This window comes from Talpa europaea (assembly GCF_964194135.1).
Source record: "Talpa europaea genome assembly, chromosome: 1".
Classification (NCBI taxonomy): domain Eukaryota; kingdom Metazoa; phylum Chordata; class Mammalia; order Eulipotyphla; family Talpidae; genus Talpa; species Talpa europaea.
Window position 1 is genome coordinate 155,135,044 of NC_140073.1, and position 21,521 is coordinate 155,156,564.

The window sequence follows — 21,521 nt, forward strand, 5'->3', positions numbered from 1 at the left end:
GTCTTTTTTTGGTTTAAATTTTCCAGTAATTTATTGAAGTACCGAGCCACTGAGCGCTGGAGGCTGTTAAAGCTAGTTCTGGTCTAGGACGGGGTAGGTTCTGGTCCAGGGCGCCAGTGCTTTCGTCTCATCAAAAGCTGGGCAGCCCCGCAGACACCCCTGTCCCCCCATTCTGCCCCAGCGGGCCCGGGGGGCTGGCTTCGCGGGCTGGAGGGTGACGTCCTGCCGTGGGCTGGGGTGGAGGGTACAGGTGGTGCCAGAGCCCGGGTTGCTGGCGCTCGGGAGGCCGGCAGCGAGCCCGGGCCGGTCTCAGTGCAGTCTCCACGTCGGCGGCCCTTCCGTGGCAGAAAACTCGGGGAACAGGAGGTGCGCGGGTCAGAAGCCCATGGAGGGACTGGCGGGTGCCCTCAGAGCCGGCTGCGCGGCCGGGGTCAGCCCCGAGTGGGCCCGTGAGGAGGGCCGGGGCCCAGCAGTAGCCGCCCGGCCGCGCTGACGCCGCGCTGTCTCCGCAGAGCGTGATGCTGGATCCTTGCAAGCGCAGCCGCGGCGGGAAGTTCCGCCTGGTCACCAAGTTCAAGAAGGAGAAGAACAACAGGAGCAAGGAAGCCCGCGGCAGCCTGGGCGCCCCGGGTACCGCCCCCGCCCCGCCCCCGCCGCTGTCCCCCCCAACACCCCCCCACCCCCGCTGTCCCCGCCGCTGTCCCTCCTGCTGTCCCCTGTCGCCTCCCTTCCCTGGGCCGTGCCGCGCCCCGCCTGGGCCTCAGGCCTCGGCCTCTGGGTCCCGCCTGCGGCTGCCGCAACTCCCAGCTGTCCTTCCTGGGCCGGGGCGGCCGAGGCGGCGCTGCCTGAAGGGCGCGTGCTGCCTGCAGGCCCGTGCGCCCTGCCCGTCCTACTGCCCTCGGGGGGGTGGGGAGCCCAGAAGAGGGACACTCAGAGACACGAGGCTCGCCCGGGGCTGCTTCGGGGGCTGCTGGATCTCTTTAATCGAGTCACAGTCACGATCCCCGGCCTCAGGCCCCGGGTGGTTGCTGAAATCAGTAGAAATGGCCTAAATACCACCTCTCCTGGGGCCAGTAAATTGGGGCTCTCCTCTCTGCAGCGCCGCCCCCTGCACGGTGTCCCAGCCCCTGGGGGCCAGGCCTGCCGGCACCTGGGGGCGGTGGGCTGCCTTTTGATTTTTCTTCCTTGTGTTTGTCCAGAAATTGGGTTTCTGTTTATGATGCTGACGCCTGATTGCGTGACGTCTCTGCTTGTCTCCCTTCCTGCTCTGGGCCAGAAGGGACGGGAACCCCCTGGAAGGCAGAGGGAGAGCCCACCCAGAACGTGTCCCTTGCGTTTGGTGGTGGCTGGCCCGGCAGGAACAGAGCGATGCCCATGCCCCCACACCCACCCTGGGGTGCCGGCTGCCTTGTCCTTGCGCTGCTCGCCTGCTGCTGGGGTGGCTGGGGTGCTGGTGGCTGGGGTGTCTGGGGTGCCTGCTGCTGGGGTCTGGGGTGCTGGTAGCTGAGGCGTCTGGGGTGCCTGCTGCTGGGGTCTGGGGTGCTGGTAGCTGAGGCATCTGGGGTGCCTGCTGCTGGGGGCTGGAGCGTCTCGCGTGCTTGCTCCTGGAGCTCCTTGGGGGCTGGTGGCTGGGGTGTCTCAGATGCCTGTTGTTGGGGTGGCTGGGGTGCTGGTGGCTGGGGCGTCTCGGGCGCCTGCGCTGGGGTGGCTGGGGTGCTGGCTTCTGGGCATCTGCCGCCTGCCTGGCCTGCTGTGGGCACTCACCGCGCGCCTGGTCTCCGTCTCTGACAGTCCAGCTCTGGGGCACAGAGGAGGTTGCTGCCTGGCTGGAGCACCTCAGTCTCTGTGAGTACAAGGACATCTTCGTGCGGCACGACATCAGGGGCGCCGAGCTCCTGCACCTGGAGCGCAGGGACCTCAAGGTACTGGCAGGCGCCCCCGGGCCCCGTCTGTCCCTCCCTCTGAGCGGGCATGTCCTGGCGTTGTGATGCGCCGCTGCCGCCTTGGGGTGCCGTGTGATGGTGGCCGAGAGCCCGTCCGTCCCGGGAGGATGATGCAGGAGCCTGCCCACCTGGAGGGTGGCAGCCCCTGTGGAAAGTCTCCTGGGGAGCACCCTGCGGCCTGGGGTGGGGGCCGTGCGTGGCCTCCTTGTGGGGAGGGGCGCGGCCTGGCCCACCCGGTGCTCCCGCAGGCCCGCCTGCGCCCTGGGGGTCTCGTTCGCTGTGTCCGTGACGTGTCCTTTGGGGGCCGAGGGTCACGGGCCGCGTCAGGCTTCCGTGGGCGGTTACTTCTCACGCGTTTCCATCGAGTCACTGTCTCACCTTGTTGCTCTCATCTGTGCTCAGAACCTTCCAGAGGGCCCTGGGGGCACGGGGCGGGGGAGCTCTCTTCCCAGCATCAGGGGGCCTGTCCTCTCCTCGCAGGACCTCGGCGTGACCAAGGTGGGCCACATGAAGCGCATCCTGTGCGGTATCAAGGAGCTGAGCCGCAGCGTCCCCGCCGCCGAGGCCTAGCCTCCGCCCTGTCGGCCTGCGTCCCCCGCGCCCCCCAAGACTGAGCGGGCTCCTCATGGTGCTACTCCCTTCGCTCGCAACAGGAAGCCTCCGACCCCGTGTCTCGACACCAACACAGCTACCTTTGAAGCGCCGTCTGCCCCGGGGGCGTGTTGGCCAGAGGGCGGGACTCAGTGCCAGCCCCACAGGGCCGCCCCGGGCTCCGGGCAGACCCGGCAGCACGGGCACCTGCGGGCACCTGCGCTGGGGCTTCTCTCCGCCGACGCCTTGACACGTGGCCAGCTGCTCACAGCCACATCCACGCCGGAAGGCCCTGTGCGTGCTGGCCGCTGGGCTCCTGATAGCCACCCACAAGGTGCCCTCTGCCCGCATCTGCGGGAGGTGGCACGGGCGCGTTCCCGTCCTGTCTGCAGCGGGATGTGCAGCGAGGCCCCCTCTACGCCTGGCAAGCGGGGCCAGCGAGCCCTGTCCCCGTGGCCTCGGCCCTGTCCTGGCGGAGCCTGGCTGCTTCTGAGGGTACGGGGCGCGGCTCCCCCGGGCCGTGCGAGATGGGGTGGCTGCGCCCCGTGGCCAGAGGATGTGCTTGCGTGGTCCTTCCTGTAAGGCCCGGGGAGACGCCGTGTCGGCTCGCAGCAGAGCAGCCACCTGGGTGCCCTGGTCCTCACTGCCGCTGACTCGCCCCGGCAGTCACGGGCTTGCCGTCCTGGAGGGGTTGTCTGCAGCCAGTCCTGGTGTGGGGGGCCAGCAGCCTGGTGGGGAGGCTGTGTGCACTGAGTGGGCTGTCCCCCCTCCTGCCCGCCTTGCGCTCTGCCTGCACTTGGGGTGCTGAGGGATTGTTCACCACTAGGAGAGCCCCTTGGGAGCTGACGGCTGAACCGCAAGTCCCTGCCACTTGCTTTGCCGACCCTGCTGGGTGTCAGGCCAGGCCCCTGCCTCTGGCTTGGGGTGTGCCCATGTGGTCCTTCCAGGTTCGGGGCTCGCCCCCACTCTCCCCGTCCTGTGTGGTTGCGGCGAGGCTGTGCTCTGCACGTGACGCCGTGCTCCCTCTAGGGGTGCCCGCCCCATCAGAGCGGCCGCTGCGGACGGCGGGCGAGGAAGCCACGCGGCCCCGGTCGGACAGGCTGGCAGGGCCCAGGGGGCCTGTGCCGCGGGCAGAGCAGCTCCTCTCCGCCGCCTCCGGGGCTCCTTGGGGTCTGATTTCCCGGCAACCCCCAGAGGAGCCGGAACCTGGGGCGGAGGGCGCAGCAGGGAGCCGCGGGGCCTCCCACTGGGGTGCCAGGGCCGCTGCCTCGCGGAAGGGAGCTCGGGGGGGTGTCCAGTTACCGTCGCCGGTGATGAAAGCAACGCTGTTTACGTAAAAACTTTCTAGCTCTGGTGAGTTGGCGTGACACCTGCTGGGTGGGGGTCTGTGGCACGAAGCGCCACCCCGCATGCGGCCGGGGTGTCCTCGGGCCCGGCCGAGCGGTCCTGTCGAGCAGAGAAGGAAGGGAGGGCCCTGCAGTCTTGGAGAAGCGGCTGTGTGCCCTTGGGTGCGGCTCAGCCCCTTATTTATGACCCTAATTTATACCGCGCCCGCCCGGGAGCACACGCCTTCGCCTTGCTGTGTACAGCCCCACCTCTGGGTGTAAATACTTTGTTCTGTGTATAAATAAAACCTGTTTCTGACCCGCCACCGCCGGACCCTTGTCATTCCTTGTGCTTCGGCAGGAAGTGGCCGTCGCCGAACTCTGCAGGCCGGACCGGAATTAGTTTCCAGCAGCTCGGCAGCTCCGTGGAGACTGTGGAGGCTGAAAAGCCACTTTCTTTGGGAGCAGGGGTCGCTGACCCGCTGGAGCAACGCCGGGGTAGGGGAGCTGGGCTTGACTCGCTCAGGCAGCCCCTGTGGCCCCCTCACGGCGGGCGGGGTGTTCTCGCCCGCTGCAGCCTCCGGCCACCCCGGTCTGCCGTCGCAGTCCCTTTGTCCCGGGGGAGCGGCCTCTCGGGGCACCGGAGACGGGGTGAACCAGGCTGGCGGTCACCGGGGCTGTGAGGGGGCGGTGGCCTCCCCGCGGCGCCTGGACCGCCTTCCTTGCGTAACAGAGCCTGCTCTGTCCCGGCAGGCACCCCGCTCACGGGCCATCCTGGGCCGAGCCTCGTGGCCGCAAGATGGCGGCTGCTCTTCAGGCCTCAGGTCCAGACGCCGCAGGCCGCGTGTGAGGTGTGGGGGCAGGCGGCTGTCTCTCCTCGTCTCTTGAGATGAAAGGGGCCTTTTCAGGACCCCTGGCTCCTGCTGACCTTCCTGACGTCTCGGTGTCTGGACTCGTGTCCCACAGCTGGGACCAGGGAGCAGGGGGTGGGCCGTGCCCGCGATGCCGCTCGCCACGCTGGTGCCCAGCATCTACGATACTTCACCAGGCACTGGCCTGCAGTACGTCCCGTGCCAACACATCTACTCGGGCATGTTCCTGGGACGTGGGTGTCTACATCTCGCAGGGGTGGGAACAGGCTTGGGAGTGGGGTTGGGTCACTTGCCGTTGTCACGGGTTCCGGCCCGAGGAGGCGCGCGGCCTGGGCTGGGCCTGGAGGCAGGACCCGCCAGAGGGGGCTGTGGTGTGTGAAGAGCTGGGCCCCGGTGGCCTGGCCTTGCGCCCTCTGCTGCTGTTTGTTTTGGGACTCCCCACCCCAGGACCTCAGGGTCCTCTGGAGAGGCCTCGAAAGAGGCGTTGAGTCAGATGCCACGGTGGTGTCGCCCTTCGTGTCAGAGGCTTCCAGCAGGTAAACGGGCCCCGTGAGCGCGCTGTGTGCTGAGTGGTGTGACCCGGCAGGGGCTGCTCCTCCCCCTTCAGACGGCAAACCACACCGGAGACGCCATCTCTCGAGAGTCAGGGACTGGGACGCGCTCCCCACCCCCTCCCTCTTCTCAGCCAGGAGGTAAGTGCGTCAGAGAACACGTTTTCTGAAAGCACAGTCGCGGCCGGTTGGTTCCCCAGAAGGGAAGAAGCCACTTGGCTTCCATCCAATACCATTTCCCACGAGTCTGAATTTACCTCAGACTAAAACCCACTGGCGCCGTTTCTAAGCAGCCCCGCTACATCTCTCTAAACCTCAGGCACGTTTCTTTAGCCTCTGAGGCACACGCCTGGGAGAGGGGCCCTGAGGCTTTCCAGGTGGAACACGGCGCAGGCACAGGCAGAGCCAGGCCACCAGGTGAGGAATGGTTTATTGCTTAACAGTCTCGCGGCGCTCCCAGGCCCACCGCACCCCGAGTGGGAGGCAGGGAGGCTGCCCCGCCGGCTCCTTGGTGCAGACGCGGGCTCCCTGGCCAGTGGCCTTCAGCGAGGCCTCTGGCATCTCGCAAGCACGGCTGCTCAGTGACCACCAGCGTTTCACAAGCTGGCGCTGGACGAAGGAGACAGGTGGAGGGGAGAAGGGACAGAACAGCTTAGCGTCGAGCTCCCAGCAGAGCAGCAGGGCTGAGGCTCAGTGAACGGAGCCCCTGAGCCGCCGGCTGGGCAGGCAGCCTCGCAGCGCAGCTGCTTCGGGATGGAGACACGCCTGCGCCGACGGCCTCGGGTCAGCGCACGCGAGACCCCACGTCTCTCCAGAGCAGCACGGGAGGCGGCAGGATGGCTGCACGACACCGCCCGGACGGCGCCGAGGGCCATGGGCGCCAGCCACGCCTGCTCCGCGTTAGCGCCAGTGCTGCGAGGGCCGCGGAGAAACTGCGGACGTGACGTGATGGCTACTCGGTTAGCAAGTGAGTGGCTACAAAACCTCGAGCTGAGACCCTACGGCCTCTTCCAGGAAGCCTCGACCGAGTGAGCTGGAGAAAGCGACTCATCTGTCAAAAGGACCAATTACTCCTTTAATAGTCACCAGTTTGATTCACCCCCTATTTTAACTAAGGCTGCTCGTGGACGGTCACCTCAGCCCACGCCAGGCTTGTCACCATGACACCGCCACCCCGGGTGCCCAGGCACGAGCTCGGCACGTGTGGGCAGATGCCGAAGGTTCTGGTGAGACGGTCACACGCCACCCCGCTGCCGTCTGGAGTCCCCCGTGCCATGCGCGCTTGCGCAGACGCCGTCCGCCTGTCATCGTGGGGAGACGGCGACAGCTCCAGCATCTGTGCAAAGCGGGGAACGCGGTGTGAGGGGCCAGCGGCAGCCCCTGAGCCTGGCTGCTGGGGTCGGGGCCTCTGCCGACAAGCCAGAGCGGCAGCGTCAGCAGTGAGGAGACGGGGCGTGTGCGCTGTAGACGCGTGGGCTGTCAGGACGTGCCTCGTCCACGAGTACGCTTCCTTGGGAGAGCTGTGGGTGGGCTCATGCGGCACGCGTGGCGGCACCTGCGAGCATGGCCTGAGGCAGATGGCGCCCTCACGACAAAGCCGAGCGTCTGGAGCCCATGTCTGCGCGAGCAGAAACCACAAACCTGCTGGCATGGAACCAACTGCAAAGTCGTGCCCCCCAGGGCCCGGCCTTGGGCTGCTGTGCCCGAGGGGATGCCCCCGTTGGCTGTGCTATCTGAAGCTTCCAACGTGGATGGAAAGAGAAGCTTCTGGTCCTCGGGGCCGGGCAATCGTCTCTACACTAGAGAAAACGTCACTGCTTTGCACACGGCGGGCTTCTTGGCTGCAGGAGACAGACAGGCTGTTACCGTCGTAGACACAGGTCAGGGGCGCGGGACTCCAAAATTCATCCCAGTCTTTGGGGTCAAGTTATTAGATCAGGCCTCAGGTACACGCTCGCCAAGTTGGCATCGCGAGCCTAGCATTTTAGCGTCTCTGGAGGACCTGTGAGCTCAGTGCTGTCTGGACTCTCATGGTCCTCTGGACGGACCTGGCAGCAGGTTTCTACGTGGGCAGCCCCCCCCCCCCCCCCGGGACTGCCTGCCCAGCCCTGGGCCTGCTGACTGACTTCTTTACCCAGCAACTCCACTGCCAGAGGCCCTGGTCACACCCACAGCCCCTGTGTGAGGCTGTTTGCTGCTCATCTACGTGATGGCAGGAGACTGGAGACCCCAAGTGTTTGAGGGGTGACCGACCGTATGTTACGCTTTGACCCAACATGATGGAAAAATTGGGCCTGCAAGGTACCGGCCCCAGGGCCAAGTGAGGCTGCGACGAGGACACGCGCGAGCCGGGTCCCAGGGCCTGTGCAAGGACGGCGCCCCCTCGCGCCAGCAGCCTCCAGGCAGCGGGTCCAGCCCCTCTAAAGTGCAGGGCTGGGAGTGGGGTGCAGATGCTGTCCCCCACCCCGAGAGCTTCGGGGGCAGAGAGGACGCAGTGGGAAGGGGCAAACCCTCGAACTGCCCAGGGTTCGCGGAGCGCGGTGGCCGTCGGGTGGACGAGCTGCTGAGGGCGCCGGGAAGGCAGAGCCCCGCGGTGTGAGCCGCAGGGCCTGGGGATGGGATCCCGAAGTCCCCAGACGCCCCCGGCACAGGTGCGTGATCTCACCAAACATGTTCGTGGTGTGTGCAACCAAGCCGCGCCCCGGCACGGAGACACGGGGAACCCCCTCCTCACCCCGTCGCCCAGTGCGCGCCACGGCCACCTTAATGCAGTCGGTCTCTGAGACTCTCCTGGCCCCCAGAACTCACCACGCAGCAGCCAAAGCCATCACTTAAAAATGCAAGTCAGACCGTCTCGCTCCCCTCTCCCCTCCCCCGAGCTCTGGCGGCCACACTTGCCTTCTGAGCTTGGCTGTGGCCAGGAGACTGGCACAGCCCAACTCGCCCCTGCTGGCAGAGGGCGCCTCCGCACTGCCGTCACGCCTCCCCTGACCTAGACCAGGCCACCTAGACATGGAGGCCGTGGGTGCCCGGGCAGTTCTGTTTCCTCAGAGCTGCTGTGGTAACTCGGGTAGGAAGAGAAATGGATGGAGACCAGAGGGTGGGCCTGGACCTCACTGATGAGTCAAGTCCAGGCCTGTGCGGTCTGAACCATGGTCTCAGTGGGATGTTCCAGTAGATTCTGGTAGGTACAGGTGGCCTGAAGCCCAGGGAGGGAGGGGAGCTGAGAGGATGTAGCGAGTCTACCCTAGTGAAGGGAATGCGACAGCGGGACAAGAGCAGAGGTAGGAGGGTGCAGGCGGGGCAGAGGGTGGGTGGGTGGGTGGGTGTGTGACCCCGGGCAACTCAGGAGGCGGGAGTAGATGGTGGGGTGGCAGCTAGGCTGGGGAGCACCTCAGGGTGCTGGTCTCTGAAAGACAAGACGGACAATGGGGAGAAGCTGCATCTGGGCAGACAGGAGGGAGACTGAGGCACAGTTCTGGGAGGTGGGAGGGAGAGCTGGAGCGGGTGGAGTCTGTCAGCTTGTGGGGTGCCCCAGGGAGCCCATCAGCAGGGCTGCTCAAGGGCGAGGGAGAACGTGGGGAGAGCAGCCAGCACTGCCCGACACGGCCCTTCTGCGGGGCCCTCCCTGCCTGGGGAAGTGCCGCCTGGAGGTCGGGTGGGATGCGAAGGGAGCAGACCCCACAGTACCTTCTCTTTCTCGCCAGAGCGAGCTGCTGCTGCCTTTCTCTGCCGATGTCGTCGCTGATCGTGCTGAAATCGTCGTCGTCTTCCACCAAGAGGTTCTATGTGGCAAAAGAACAAATGAGCAACGTTTGCAGACGTCCCTAGCCTGTGCTTAAGAGGTACGTGCAGCGTTACTGACCGGAACAGGTACTGAATTCACACCAGCTGCGGGAATTGCTGATCAGCTGGGCGAGGGGTGCAGCCTGCCGGGCCTCCAGGCCTGAGCCGCAGCGCACCTCCCAGGCCCCCAGTTATCTGACACCCTGGTCCTACTTTCCTCATTGAAAGGCGGCACCAACTCCTGGGATGTTGTGCCCGGCACACACAGCACCCCCAGGGTGTGCCAGCTGCTCATGGTCTTAACAGCTCATTGTATTTGCTTCAGTTTTGTCAAGGACAAAAGGCTCTGCTGACACACACGTGCCACCCTCGGCCACGCCCAGTGTGTCACTGAGTCTCGCACTTCGTATATCTGATCTGTATGCAGGTTAGCACCTGTGCCACTGCCCTGACGCCCCGGGGGGACGCCCTCGTAACACGGCCGAACGGGGCATAAAGCACGCCCCGGTCCCAGCGTGCGGCAGGCGAGACGCAGCTCGGCACTCCCTCCGCAGTGGCCTGGCCCTGCCTGCTGCCCCCTGGGAACTGGGGGGTGTTGCTCTTTGCCTGTCTCTTCCTACGGGGACCCTGCCTTCGAGATTAGCAGATGCGCTCGCGCTCGGGTAAGACCCTGTCAGTGGTATCGTTCTCCCTCTCGTGGCTGATGTTCTCACTTAGGATTTCCGTGGATAAACGGAAGTTTCTACTCTTACCGTAGACAAATCCATCCTTTCCTTTGTACCTTTTGTTTATTTTGCAAGTCTAGTGCTCAACCCCCAAGTCTTGTTGAACAGAGGTAGAGATTTATGGGACTTTGAGCTCACATAAATGTGGGGACCCTCTTTATGAAAATGAAGTAAGAATTATACTTCAGTAGCTCCTGTGTGCACAACCAGCCCTCCTAGCACTAGCTCCTGAACGATCCGTTGTTAGCGTCTCCTCGAATACCTGTCAAGTGTCCTCGCATGACAGGCTCTCTTGGGGCTCCGTCGCAGCCTCATCTGCCCGCCGCCCCGAAGAAGCTGCAGCTCCGGCCTGTCTGGTCAGTCAAGTTCCCTGATCTTGTTCTCCTTTAAAAATACTTTAGTTCTCCAGCCCGTGGGCGCCCTTCCACGTGGCCCCAGGTGGTCTTCTCTGAATTTACAGACGTGGGGCGACCTGGTGTCGTCCCCGTCGTGAGGACGCCCGTCCAGGACTCACGGGAGCTGTAGCCACTCGCGACCCCGTCTGTCCCTAGGGGCCTGTGTTCTACACGGGTTGTGCTTCTGAGCTCTCTTCACGGGCCGCCTCCCCTGCACCGCATCCCGACACGCTCATCTCACCGGCCATGGTGTTGAGCGCAGTGTTGAAGGCGGGTGGTGGCTAAGAGAATGCTTGCTCCTTAGTGTCAAAACGTTAGTTTTTAATCTAGGATCAAACTGTTCTTCCTCCATACAAAAAAACGGGACTGCCCTGGAGCAGAGTTGGCTTGGCGTCCAGAATGTGTGGGTCTCACACGGCACTAGCACACCAGAGGAGAGACAGGTGGCCAGCCGCAGATGCAGAGAAAGCATCAAATTAAATGAAAAATCCAGTGCTCATGCATGATTTCAGAAAGAAAGGAATGGAAGGAAGCCTCCTAAGCTACTGAAAACCAGTGGCGGCTCAGAGTGGAAAACTCAAAAGCGTTTTCCTTAAAATTAGACCCAAAATCAAGGATTTGATACCGAGGTTCAGTGAACCTCAAAATTAACTTTTTTCCTAAAAAACAATTAACATGAGACTCTCCATGCCTCGAAGAGCTGATAAAACTTCTAACATCCCCTGAGCCCGGTGGTCTGTCCACCTGTCGCTGAAGGACTCACCTTGATGCCAATGGTATCTCCATCTTTCAAGTAATAAGGCGCCCCTTGCAGATTATTTTGCTTTTTCTTCTTTTTCCTCTTGGCAATCTGTTGACTCTACAGAAAAATCAAGCATCTTAAATCAAGAAAACTCAACCTTGAATTTCTACTCGCTTAGCCAGCGAGGCCCGATTTCCCTAAAGCAGCCCCACGACTTTACCCAGCTAGATACTGGAAGCCACTCAAACTTTTCAGGAAAGTATTTGGCAATTTCAGTTTTCTCCACAGGAAGAGAATAGAAGTCGGCAACTCGCTGCCTCAGGGAGCCGGCCGTCCAGCCACGCGCCGTGTCCCACACCAGGTCCACGGCCAGGGAGTACGCCCGCTCGCCGGGGATGCGCATCTGTGTCCGCAGCAGCACGTCCTGAGGCCTGCACCGGGAGACAAAGGTCAAACAAAAATAAGGTGTGGGGGTGGGCACGACAGGCGAAGCGCCTGGTTTCCACAAGCGCAGCCCTTCCTTGCACCGGCACGGGTCCCTCTCACTGCTGGGTCTACTTCCATCCTGAGGTGGGGGAGTCCCGTGGGAGGCAGAGCCTCACTGCAGGGGGGGTGTCAGAGGGCCAGACTTCCTAAGACAAGCTGGTGTCAGAGCCAGAAGCTGCAAGAAAAAGGCAGTTTCAGGTCTGAGAACCGCAGCGTGGGGGCCAGCAGCAGGCAGGTCCTGGAGGAGGAGGGAGCAGGGCCTGTCTAGGTGGGAGAAAGGAGTTGCGGAGCAGAGAGTGACAGGAGCAAGCCCAGGGAGGCAGAGAGGGAGAAACAGAAACTTCTCTTAGGGTAGTGAGACAAGTGACTTTGAAATGCTGTTCCCGGGTGTTTTTACCCAGAGAGACGCAACGGGAGGGGAGGCGGAGGTGGGGGAAGCATGAGGAGCAAAGCTGGTGGGTAGGACACCAGGGCACGGCATGGAGGCGGTGGGCAGGAGGCGTCTTTCAGAGACGGCAGCGGGCGCGACGCCAGGAGCGCGGGTGGCGCGAGCGTGGAAGGGACGGGCAGCACGGAGGCTGGAGGCACAGCAGGCGGCGGGGCTGGGAAGCACGTGCACGGCCTTCCAAGGGCGCCGCCGCCACCACGGCCCCCAGCGGGCCGGAGAAGCGCTGTCTCCTGCGGAGGGCTCGTGCAAGCAAGCCTGGCACCAGACAGGCACTGTGAACTCCCTCTCACCACACCAGACGGCTCGCGAGCCCCGAAACGGACGCCTGCTCTCGCCAGCGCGCCGAGCAACAAGCAGAGGAGCCCAAGGAGCCACTTCTCGCCTTAGCAACTCAGGGACGTGCTCGGTGTCGGGGAGGGAGGCGGAGTGAAAACTCCAGCAGTGCTTTGGGAACATAAGCCGGTCTAACTTCCGGGGAAGAGTTTAACACGCTAAGCGGTTTAAAATGCCACGTAACAGGCTGATGACGAAAGCGACATTCACAGCCTGTCCGACGGGAGGACGGCAGTTCGTCTCTGGTGACGGTGACAAGAGGATTTTCCCATAGTTGAGAAAACAGTTGTCGCCCACAGGGCGGGCGCCGCTCCGGGTTCCGGGCAGACGGCCGTGGCCACAGACAAAGGGCCTGCTCTGTGAGGCCGCCCCGTTCTCGCAAGTGTGTCACACATGCGGGAGCCGCGGGGTAGAGGGGCAGGTGCTGCCTGTCACGGGCCCCCGGCGTCTGCATGGGTCAGGCGGGGCACGAGCCCCTTGCTGACACTTGCAGGTCGTTATACACTTGGGACTTACTGGAAAATTCTGCTTTTGTGGAAAATATTTCCTGTTAAAGCTGCACACTTCCTAGGAGACAGGCACGCGCTGCGGCTCTTACCCCAAGGTCTCTTCTTTCTGCAGCAGCTCCAGGCAGATCCCCGTCTTCCTCCCCAGCTTGTATTCCCTGGCGACGGATGAACAAAGTACTATTGGTCAATGCGCCCTTCACTTCTGTAACATTTGGGGGCCACTTTTAAGCTTTTCTTAAACAAAGATTATGCTGTTCAAGAGCCCTCGCAACTGAAGAGACTACAGTGAACAATTTTATGCCAATAAACGACACACACAACCTAGAAAAAGTGGACGCCTAGAACACACACTACGCCGAGACCGAACCTCTGACAAAGACCTGAGCAGGCCACTAGCGAACCAGGAGGCTGACCTGCCCCAGGGAAAGGGTGGGGCCGGGTGGGCTCCTGAGTCCAACACGCGGCTCTTCAGGAACAGGAGAGGGAGCAGCTTCCACTTGCTTCCTGGGACCAGCATTACCCTCACGTCAAAACCAGGCCAGATAACTAAAGAGCAAGCATATCCCTGATGAGCACAGATGCAAAAACCCTCAAGACATCAGCAAAGTGAGTTCAGCAGTTCCTTACGAGGGGCCCGCGATGCAGTCAGGTGGGATTTATTCCAGGCACACAAGGACGGCTCAGTGCCAGCGAGTGGCCGTTGACAAACCGCGGTAACAGAACCAAGGATAGAGCGCACACGATCATCTCGACAAATGCAGAAAGAGTGGACAAAATTTGACATCCTTTCATGATAGAGCCCCTCGGCAAGCCAGGCAGAGGAAGCACGTTCCCCGCATAAGGCTGGACACGAGCCCCCCGCAGCAGCCTGCTGCGTGGTGAGAGCTGAACGTCCCCCCGTCACCATGCCTCTCTGCACAGCGCTGGACAGAAACAAAAGGCATCAAATCAGAAAGGAAGCAGTAAAATTATTTCTACTTACAGATGAAATCTGTGTGCGTGTGTGTACGCCCTAAACACTCCACTGAAAACCTGTTCAAATAAGTGAATTCTGTAAAGTTGCAAGATACAAAATCAATACACAAAAATCAGATGTGTTTTATACACTCACAATGAACTATTAGGAATAGAAATTTAAGGAACGTGTCCCCACAATAGCATCAAAAAGAATAAAATACTTAGAAATAAATTTAATCAAGAAGGTGAAAGACTATACACTGAAAACTGTTAAGACACCAATGAAAGAAATGGCGGAGGACATAATAAACGGCTAGGAATACTACCCGTAATGCTCCGTGGGATCCACAGCTCTAGCGCAGTTCCTGTCAAAATTTCAGTGGCATTTGTCCCAGAAACAGAAAAGCAACCTGGCAGTTGTTGGCATGGAGTCCCAAAGACCCCTAAGGTAACGGAGGCAATTCTGGGAAAGAAGGGCAAAGCTGGCAGGATCACACGTCCAGGTGTCAGACATCATAAAGCTTAGTGGTGTTGGCACACGAGCACACAGAGCAATGGAACAGATCAGAGAGCCCGAAAGACATGCAGGCACATACGGACGGTCACGTGAACTAGCGTGGTCGGTCAGTTTACAAGGAAGCAAGGATAAAGGATACACAGGGGCAGAGGACAGTCTCTTAAAAAAGCATGAAACGACGCACACCCCACGCACAAATTAACTCAAAATGGATAAAGACTTGATTGGAACCGTGAAGAAAACGGGGGTAAGTACGTTGAAACTGCCTTTGGTGATGACTTTTGGATTCAACACCAAGAGCAAAAATAAAGACCTGGGAGTCCATCAAACGGAAAAAGCTGCTGCCCAGCGAAGGAAACCATCAACTGCAAGAAAAGACAACCTATGGGTTGGTGGAAACGATCTGCAAATCAGCTACTGAAACAGGATTAACATCCCAGGACAGGAAGAACCGTACAATTAATTCTTAAGCAGAAACCCCACAAGACCACAATGAGATTAGGAAATGGGCCGGGGAACAGAATAGACATTTTCTGCAAAGAAGCTTCCTCCAAATGGGCAACAGGTACCTGAGGAGGTGCTTGGCTCACGGCCGCTCCTCAGGGCAAGGCGGACACCGGCCACCTCGGTGGGGCTGTTAATTCGAGGCAGAGGAGCCAAGACAAAGGAGCAAGGCGGGTCTACTCAGCAAGGTGTGCCGGGAGCCCTGGGGCCCTGGGGCGTGGGGCCATTTCATACCATAACTAAATTAATGCAGAATGGATCAAAGACTTGGGTGAGACTTGCTGCCCAGGAGCAAGGGGAACGAAGGACATCAAAGCACTACAGCTTTTCCTTGATCATTAAACTGCCAAGTGAAAGATTAACGAGGACACCCCACTGACGGGGAGAAAGTGCTGTGCTGACAGAGCCCTGCAAGTCAGCGCTGAGAAAAGCACCGCACCCAAGAGCGGGCAGGAGCTACACAGCGCGTCTCCGGAGAAGACACGCAGGCGCCAGCAGGCACATGCGCATGCCCGTCCCCACTCGTGGTTGGGGAAATTGCAGATCAGCCCGTGGGGAGACACACAACGCACCTGTGAGTGCGGCCGGAGAAGACCACGAGCAGCCTAGGTGGAGAAAAGGAGCCTTCACACGCTGTTGGGGCAACGTAGACGTAGTCGGCCCCTCTGGAAAGCAGTTCAGAGGTTCCCAAGACATGAAGGCTAGAGCTCCTGCAGGCTGCCAGCCCGCCCACACAGCCCCCTGAAGACCACGGAGTCGCTAATTCAGAGGAACGCGCGCCTACGTCTGTCACGGCACTGTCCGTAACGGCCAGGCTTTGCCCGAGGGGAGCTGAGTAGACACAGAAGATGGGGTCTCCACACGTGCTGGAATACTGCTCGGCTATTAAAAAAATGGAAATCTTGCCATTTACCACTACACGGATGGAACTGGAGGGCACTGTGCTAAACAAAGTAAGAGAAGAGACAATCACCAGATAATTTCATTCATGTGGGATCGAAAATACAAAGCAAAGGCACAGACCAAACCCTTGAAATCTGCTTGCAGAACTCAGGCTCCCAGAAGGGCAGGTTGGGAGACAAGGCAGTGGGGGGAGGGGTGTGCTGACACATCTGCAGAGGTCTCCCCCTGTACCCCCAAACACACACAGTGGCGGATCTCAACATTACCTCAACAAATACAATTAAAAAATATAAGAGAACAGACACTGGTGCGGACATGGCTCAGGGGAAGCCACTGTGCCCCGTAGGGAATGTGAACTGTTACAGCCACTGGAAAACAGGACGAAGGATACCTGGAAATTTAGATTATAGAAGCACCACATAACCCCACAATCCCGGTTCTGGGCAGATACCTGAGGTAAATGAAACAGTCATCTCAAAGCGCTAACTGCAAGAGCTGAGACATGGAAACCTCCGTGCTCGTGAGCAGTCACGTGAGGGAGACACGTTTACACTCAGCCTCAAGAAAGAAGGGTGTCCTATCATCTGTGAGAACACGAGCGGGCCCTGGCAGCACTCGTGCTAAGTGAAGTCAGCCAGAGAAAGACAGACGCTGTATAACATCACTTGTATGTGGAATCCAAAACAGCCAAGGTCATGGAAAGACAGCAGAGTGGTGGTTTTCAGGGCCCGGAGGGACAAGGAGAGGTTCAAAGTTCTGAGGCTCGTGTAGAGCGCTGACTCGCCCCGAACACTGGATCAGACACCTGAATGCCGCTAGGTCTCAAATGCTCTCACCACAAAAAAGAAAGGGTAACTCACGCCATGCCGCAGGGGCAGCATCCCGCGGGTGCAAGCATGGCAGGTAGCGTGCAGGATGCCTCAGTTACAGTGCTGCATGTTGGTCATCTCTAAATCAAGCTAGAAAAAAACTCACTAAAATTTCCGTCAGTGTCTGGCGCAGTCAAGATAAATGAAGCTACCTTTTCGCTACTGCTGGAAAACGGAAGCTGTCCCAGAATCTAATTCCAATAAAAGTACCGCTGAGGAATGGCCTTTCTATTTCTGTCTGCCTTCCCCATGAGCCCACTTCCCTCCCACCAGTGTGGGGTGCAGGAAAGCGAAGCCGGGTGCCCAGCAAGGAACCTACTTGAGCTGTTGCTGGTTGACACGCAAGAGCCGGCCGGGGCGCTTACTCTCCACCGTCCAGGCCCTGAGGAGCGCTGGGGACAGGATGGCAAAGTCCCAGAAGGAGGGCAAGGTCATGGCCTGGGAAAGAAACAGACATTTCTCCAGTGGTTTGAGGAAGCACTCTGACAGACAGCGCTGAGGGAAGAAGGCAGCACTACGCGGTGACAGCTGAGGGAAGAGCGGCTCGAGAACTGATGCAAACCTATACAGGGCATCCCAAGACTAGCTGCTAAGCGAAGTGAACCCTGAGTCACGTGTGTTCCTCTCTACGGACGTGAGCCTGAGGAATAACTGAATTTCCTGTTTTCGAATATGATTCAAAAGGTGCCTTCACTTTTAACATTTCCTTCGGAAGCACCAACCCGTGCGTGAGTCCAGCTCACGGGAGGCAGAGGCTGCTCCCAAGGGCTCACTCTCTGCTGTGATTGGCGCAAACAGAATTCAAAAGTGTTTGCTCTGCCAAAGAGATAACTCTGGTATTGGAATATTTCAAATCTTCTGTTCTGACCCACCCGTGAGGCTCTAACTCTGTGAGGCAGACGCTGTTTCTCTGTTTACGTTACACTATGGTACCTAGAAACAGAACAGATTATTTTTATCTTTCAACCCAGTCCAAGGGAGGGAAAAAAGCATCTTCCTACTCATGAGAAATGACTTCCTCAAGAAAAAGCCAACGGTCTATTTCATACGCGAGGCCAGTGTCAGGACTGTTCCCCCTGTGGTGCGCTCACAGCTTTTGCTCTGAGAGGAAGAAGGGCTGCTCACTTCGTCCAACCGTAGTCAGACGCCTCTTCAACCCCTTCCTCCCATCTGGACCGAGCACTCCCCTTCTACAAGCGGGGACACGGGGGACGCGGCGTTATCTGGGTTAGCCTGACACGAGCGCCGGTGCCGCCACCTCCTGGAAGCGGCTCACGCGTCTTGTAACTAACAACATTTAGCACATGAATCACAATGGTACAAAAACGATGTAAATAAAGAAGTGAATGCTTTACAGATGTCTCAATAAGTCACTCTTTTCTAAAGAAATCAAAATGAACATAAGCCGCGCGTCACCGAGGACACATCCAATGAAGCACAGCATGCCTGTTGTGGGGCGGGCTGCCGGCGGACGGTTGCCGGCGCCCTGCGGCCGTGTGCGTGTTGCCTGCGGGGTACTTACCACTGAACATGGCATATAACAAATGCCATATCAGAACAGACTGTAGTTGCGGGAAAAGGAAATAAGAGAACATGTTACTATCTCACTGGAAGAAGCCAGGTCACCACCAAGGGCTGCTGCGGGAAGGAGTCTGACCTGGGACTTCAGCTCCGCCAAGGTGGCGTCTTCCGAGATCTCAACGTCTCCCAGGTAGTGGAGGGGCACTTCCGCCTGCAGGGCACCGGGAGCACCTACAAAGGACAGTGCCAGGCGTGTGAAAGGCGCTTTCAGTGTGCTCACTCCCGTTTCTGAAACACACACATGTTCAGAGACTGCAAACAGGTTTCGTGCAATTCAAGACACGTGGATCCGAATCCCTGAATCAGTGCCCTCCTGACTTCAAACTCAGCATAAATTTCACTCGCTTTTGCTTTAAGCCTCTCTTTATTGCTGGGCACTAACACTTCGGAAGAAATCTGATTATACGTCGACTCAGTGACAAGCCTCTTCAGGAACACGTCTCAAGGCCCGAGGACACGGCAGCCCGAAAGGTGCCCTCAGAAAGCCCTCAGGGGTGAAGACACACGCTCTCTCCTAGTGTGCTGGGGCCGTGACAGCACTGCCAAGATGCAGCTGCTCCGTTAACTTTCACGGAGAAAAACAGTGACTCGACAGGCTTTAGAGCTCACATCAATCTAAATTATTCTATTAACAGATCACTTTCTGGAATTAGTTAACATATAATAATATAATATAAGAAGATATAATAAAATATAATCCAACAAAGATTCATGCCATTTTCACAACTCATTCAACGAAAAGAATCATATCATTCTTATATATACTCCAACCTCAGAGTAAATAGTTCAGAATTTGATTTAAAATTTCAATACTGGGCCTCCCCAGTGGCACAGCGGGTTGAGCGCAGCACTCTGAAGCTGTCTGCAGCCTCTGCAGCGCAGGTTTGATTCCCAGCCTGCCAAGGAGCAACCCACACAGCGCAGCAGACCTCTCCTGTCTCGCCCGCTGCTCCCCTCAGCAGTGTTTCAGTCAGTCCGCCTGCTCTGCTCCCTGCTCTGTCTCTGATTAATTCTCTCACCCTCCCGTGCCACGCCTCTGACTGTACCCCAGTTCTTGTATAAAAATAAATCTTAAAAAAAAAAATTCAGTGCTGAGTAAACACTTCAAGGCACTAGAAAAACTAAATAAGCAAAGCGTGAGAAAAAGAGAAGTCTATGAAGAGTTAGTCTAACTTTTTTTTTTTTTTGTCTATTAAGAGTATTTCAGGCAGAGTCAGGAAGATTTGCACTTTCTAAGAGCAGCAGCCCCGTCTCCGGCGGCCACGCGGCTGCACGCCCGGTGCCCTCTTCCTCGCCACAGCATGTGTGGGGTCGTGTGTGCAGGAGCCGCTCGGGAAGAGTGAGGCCGGTGTCTTCACCCTGCCTGTCTCCTCAGGAGTCGGGGGAGGCGGAAGGCCCTGGAAGCAGTGCTTGGGCTCTGGTGGGCGCCAGCCCTGGCCGTGCCCTGCACCACTGTGCCCCAGAGAGGGCCGCTACTCATAGTGCCATGAGGATCTTAAGGGATGGCACAGAAAAGATCCTTGAATAATAAAGACAATAACTGACAGTATCGTATAAATACCAGCCCCGTATAAACGGGGCACCACCATGGAGTGACGATGATGTCACCCTCACGGTCCTGTCACCCCCGCCGCCTCCCAGAGCAGCAGGGCCCTCTGGCCTCTTCTGACGGCAGCAAACTGATCTGCTCTCTTCTCACCTTGGGTGGAAGCAGCTCTCTGGTCCCCTTCTTGAGAAGGGGGACAGTGCGTCTGGTCCTGATGGCTCGCCCAGTGACCCGAGGGGCCCAGAGGCTGGTACCACCAGATGGGCACCTTCAGGAAACCCTGGGGAACAAAGCCATGTGAGGCACACAGGTTAAGTGAACTTCGACTTCCACATGGAGAAACATCTTGATAACAGAAACTATTCCTCAATATTCCCTAATTTATTACTTTTCCTTTCAGAGTATCATTGCCATATATTACACTTGTTTCTTGTTTTTACATCCAGTCTTGAGACGACCGGGACTAAATGGAAGTATCTAAGTGGCCACAAGAAAAGCAGAAACAAAATGTCTGACAGCACAGAGGTGACGGTCCCAGGCGCGGCGAGCACACCACCGCCAGATGCAAGCAGCTCTCACCCACGAGGCTCCTGCAGGATTTCATAAAGCACCAACCTGCTGACCCTATATCCAAGTGCCACAAAATAAACCCATTTCTGTAAACATTACCTGTGATGTCAGTTTTACTAATTTACTAAAACAAAGTGGCGGAAAAACCAATTCATAGATTTATTCAGTTTTCTGGTTAGGTTAAAAAAATAAAAATACAAAAAAGTAGGAAATCAAGTTGTATATACATAGTTGATTTTTAATTTTGTTTAAAAATATTTTAGGAAGGAAATCTGTAAAGATGTAAAATGCGGTAGCTGACCCACTGGTAGGATTTTAGGTGAGTTCTCTATTCTTTTTAGGATTGTATTTCCCATTTTCACATAACGAGAATATATCATCTATGTAGTCAGAAAATAGGGACTGTTACTTACAAAATGTTGACTCAGAAAAAATCTTACCCGAGGAAGAAGTTTTCCTTCAATTACAAGCAAAGTGTCTCCAGAACATATCGTAAGCTCTTTCAGTGTGGCGTCCTGGGAATACAGAATTTCCTTTTTGTCACTTATGATTTCGGAAAGGAATGGACGCTTACATTTTTTTAACCTTATGCCTCTATTACTCTTTCAAGAAATACATGACTAAAGCAACAGATGTTGAGGAGACAGGCAATGACTATAAAGCAGTATATCATCATGCATTAAATGATGGGTAAAAACTGTAAATTTCATGAAAGATCAGAGGAAAGGGACATGGATGAGATGAGAAATTATGAGAGCCTTTTACAAGAGATGAAATTTCAGCTAAGCCTAGGAAAATGAACTGAACTGGGAGAGCCAGAGGGAAGAGAACTAACTCATGGAAAGAGCAGAGTGTCCGGGAGGTCAGGTCTAAGCCCGCTTGTTCTGATGAGAGGGGAGAGCTGGACCTGAAGGTGGTCACCGCGGGGGAGGGCGCTGCTTCGAATAGAGGTGCCACGATCTGGCTGCACATGGACGACAAACGGAAGTGGGGAACACCGGCCCTGGGAGCCTGCTGTGGCAGTTTGAGTAAAGGGGAGTAGAGGCTCGAAGGAGGCCAGCAGCGGGGCTGGTCAGGGAGGACGGGAGAAGTGACAGCCCTTGAAAGACTGAGAGTGACGTGAAGATGACAGGCACGTGGGGAGACAGCAAATCACACTTCCTTCTGAAATGGGGACGTCTAGGAAGAAGAGCCAGACTTGGGCGTAATGAGCATGCTTTCAGGTGAGCTATTTGACAGCAATTTGGGAATCAGTGAAGAAGAAAGTGTGGAAACCATCTGACTAGCTACCCTCTCCGTCCTGAACAGCTGAGTCTGCTGCTGACTCTGGGCAGCCAGGTTCCCGGCCAGGGCCCAAGGGAGGCCTCT

The 21,521-nt window shown here is 58.1% G+C and overlaps 2 protein-coding genes across 5 annotated transcripts in view; one reads left to right on the forward strand and one right to left on the reverse strand.

The window, feature by feature from the left end:
• The window catches only part of DGKD (diacylglycerol kinase delta), a gene marked incomplete at both ends in the record, with an annotated part of 80,674 nt that extends 78,161 nt beyond the window's left edge, over nucleotides 1-2,513 (forward strand). Inside the window, 3 exons of the mRNA XM_084243312.1 lie at nucleotides 513-630; nucleotides 1,792-1,922; nucleotides 2,424-2,513. Of these exons, the coding sequence (XP_084099438.1) occupies nucleotides 513-630; nucleotides 1,792-1,922; nucleotides 2,424-2,513 (339 nt within the window). The remainder of the gene's footprint in view (nucleotides 1-512; nucleotides 631-1,791; nucleotides 1,923-2,423) is intronic.
• Nucleotides 2,514-6,985: 4,472 nt separating this feature from the next.
• Nucleotides 6,986-21,521, reverse strand: part of USP40 (ubiquitin specific peptidase 40) — a gene marked incomplete at its 5' end in the record, with an annotated part of 59,648 nt that continues 45,112 nt past the window's right edge. For 3 of the 4 annotated variants that reach the window (XM_084244853.1, XM_084244852.1, XM_084244851.1), the window contains 9 exons: nucleotides 6,986-7,123; nucleotides 8,973-9,067; nucleotides 10,952-11,047; nucleotides 11,151-11,361; nucleotides 12,796-12,861; nucleotides 16,776-16,894; nucleotides 18,114-18,208; nucleotides 19,737-19,863; nucleotides 20,594-20,668. In XM_084244853.1, coding sequence (XP_084100979.1) covers nucleotides 7,012-7,123; nucleotides 8,973-9,067; nucleotides 10,952-11,047; nucleotides 11,151-11,361; nucleotides 12,796-12,861; nucleotides 16,776-16,894; nucleotides 18,114-18,208; nucleotides 19,737-19,863; nucleotides 20,594-20,668 — 996 coding nt within the window. In that variant the 3' untranslated portion in view covers nucleotides 6,986-7,011. Of the gene's footprint in view, nucleotides 7,124-8,972; nucleotides 9,068-10,951; nucleotides 11,048-11,150; nucleotides 11,362-12,795; nucleotides 12,862-16,775; nucleotides 16,895-18,113; nucleotides 18,209-19,736; nucleotides 19,864-20,593; nucleotides 20,669-21,521 lie in introns of those variants that run through there. The other variant, XM_084244854.1, reaches the window with a different exon arrangement.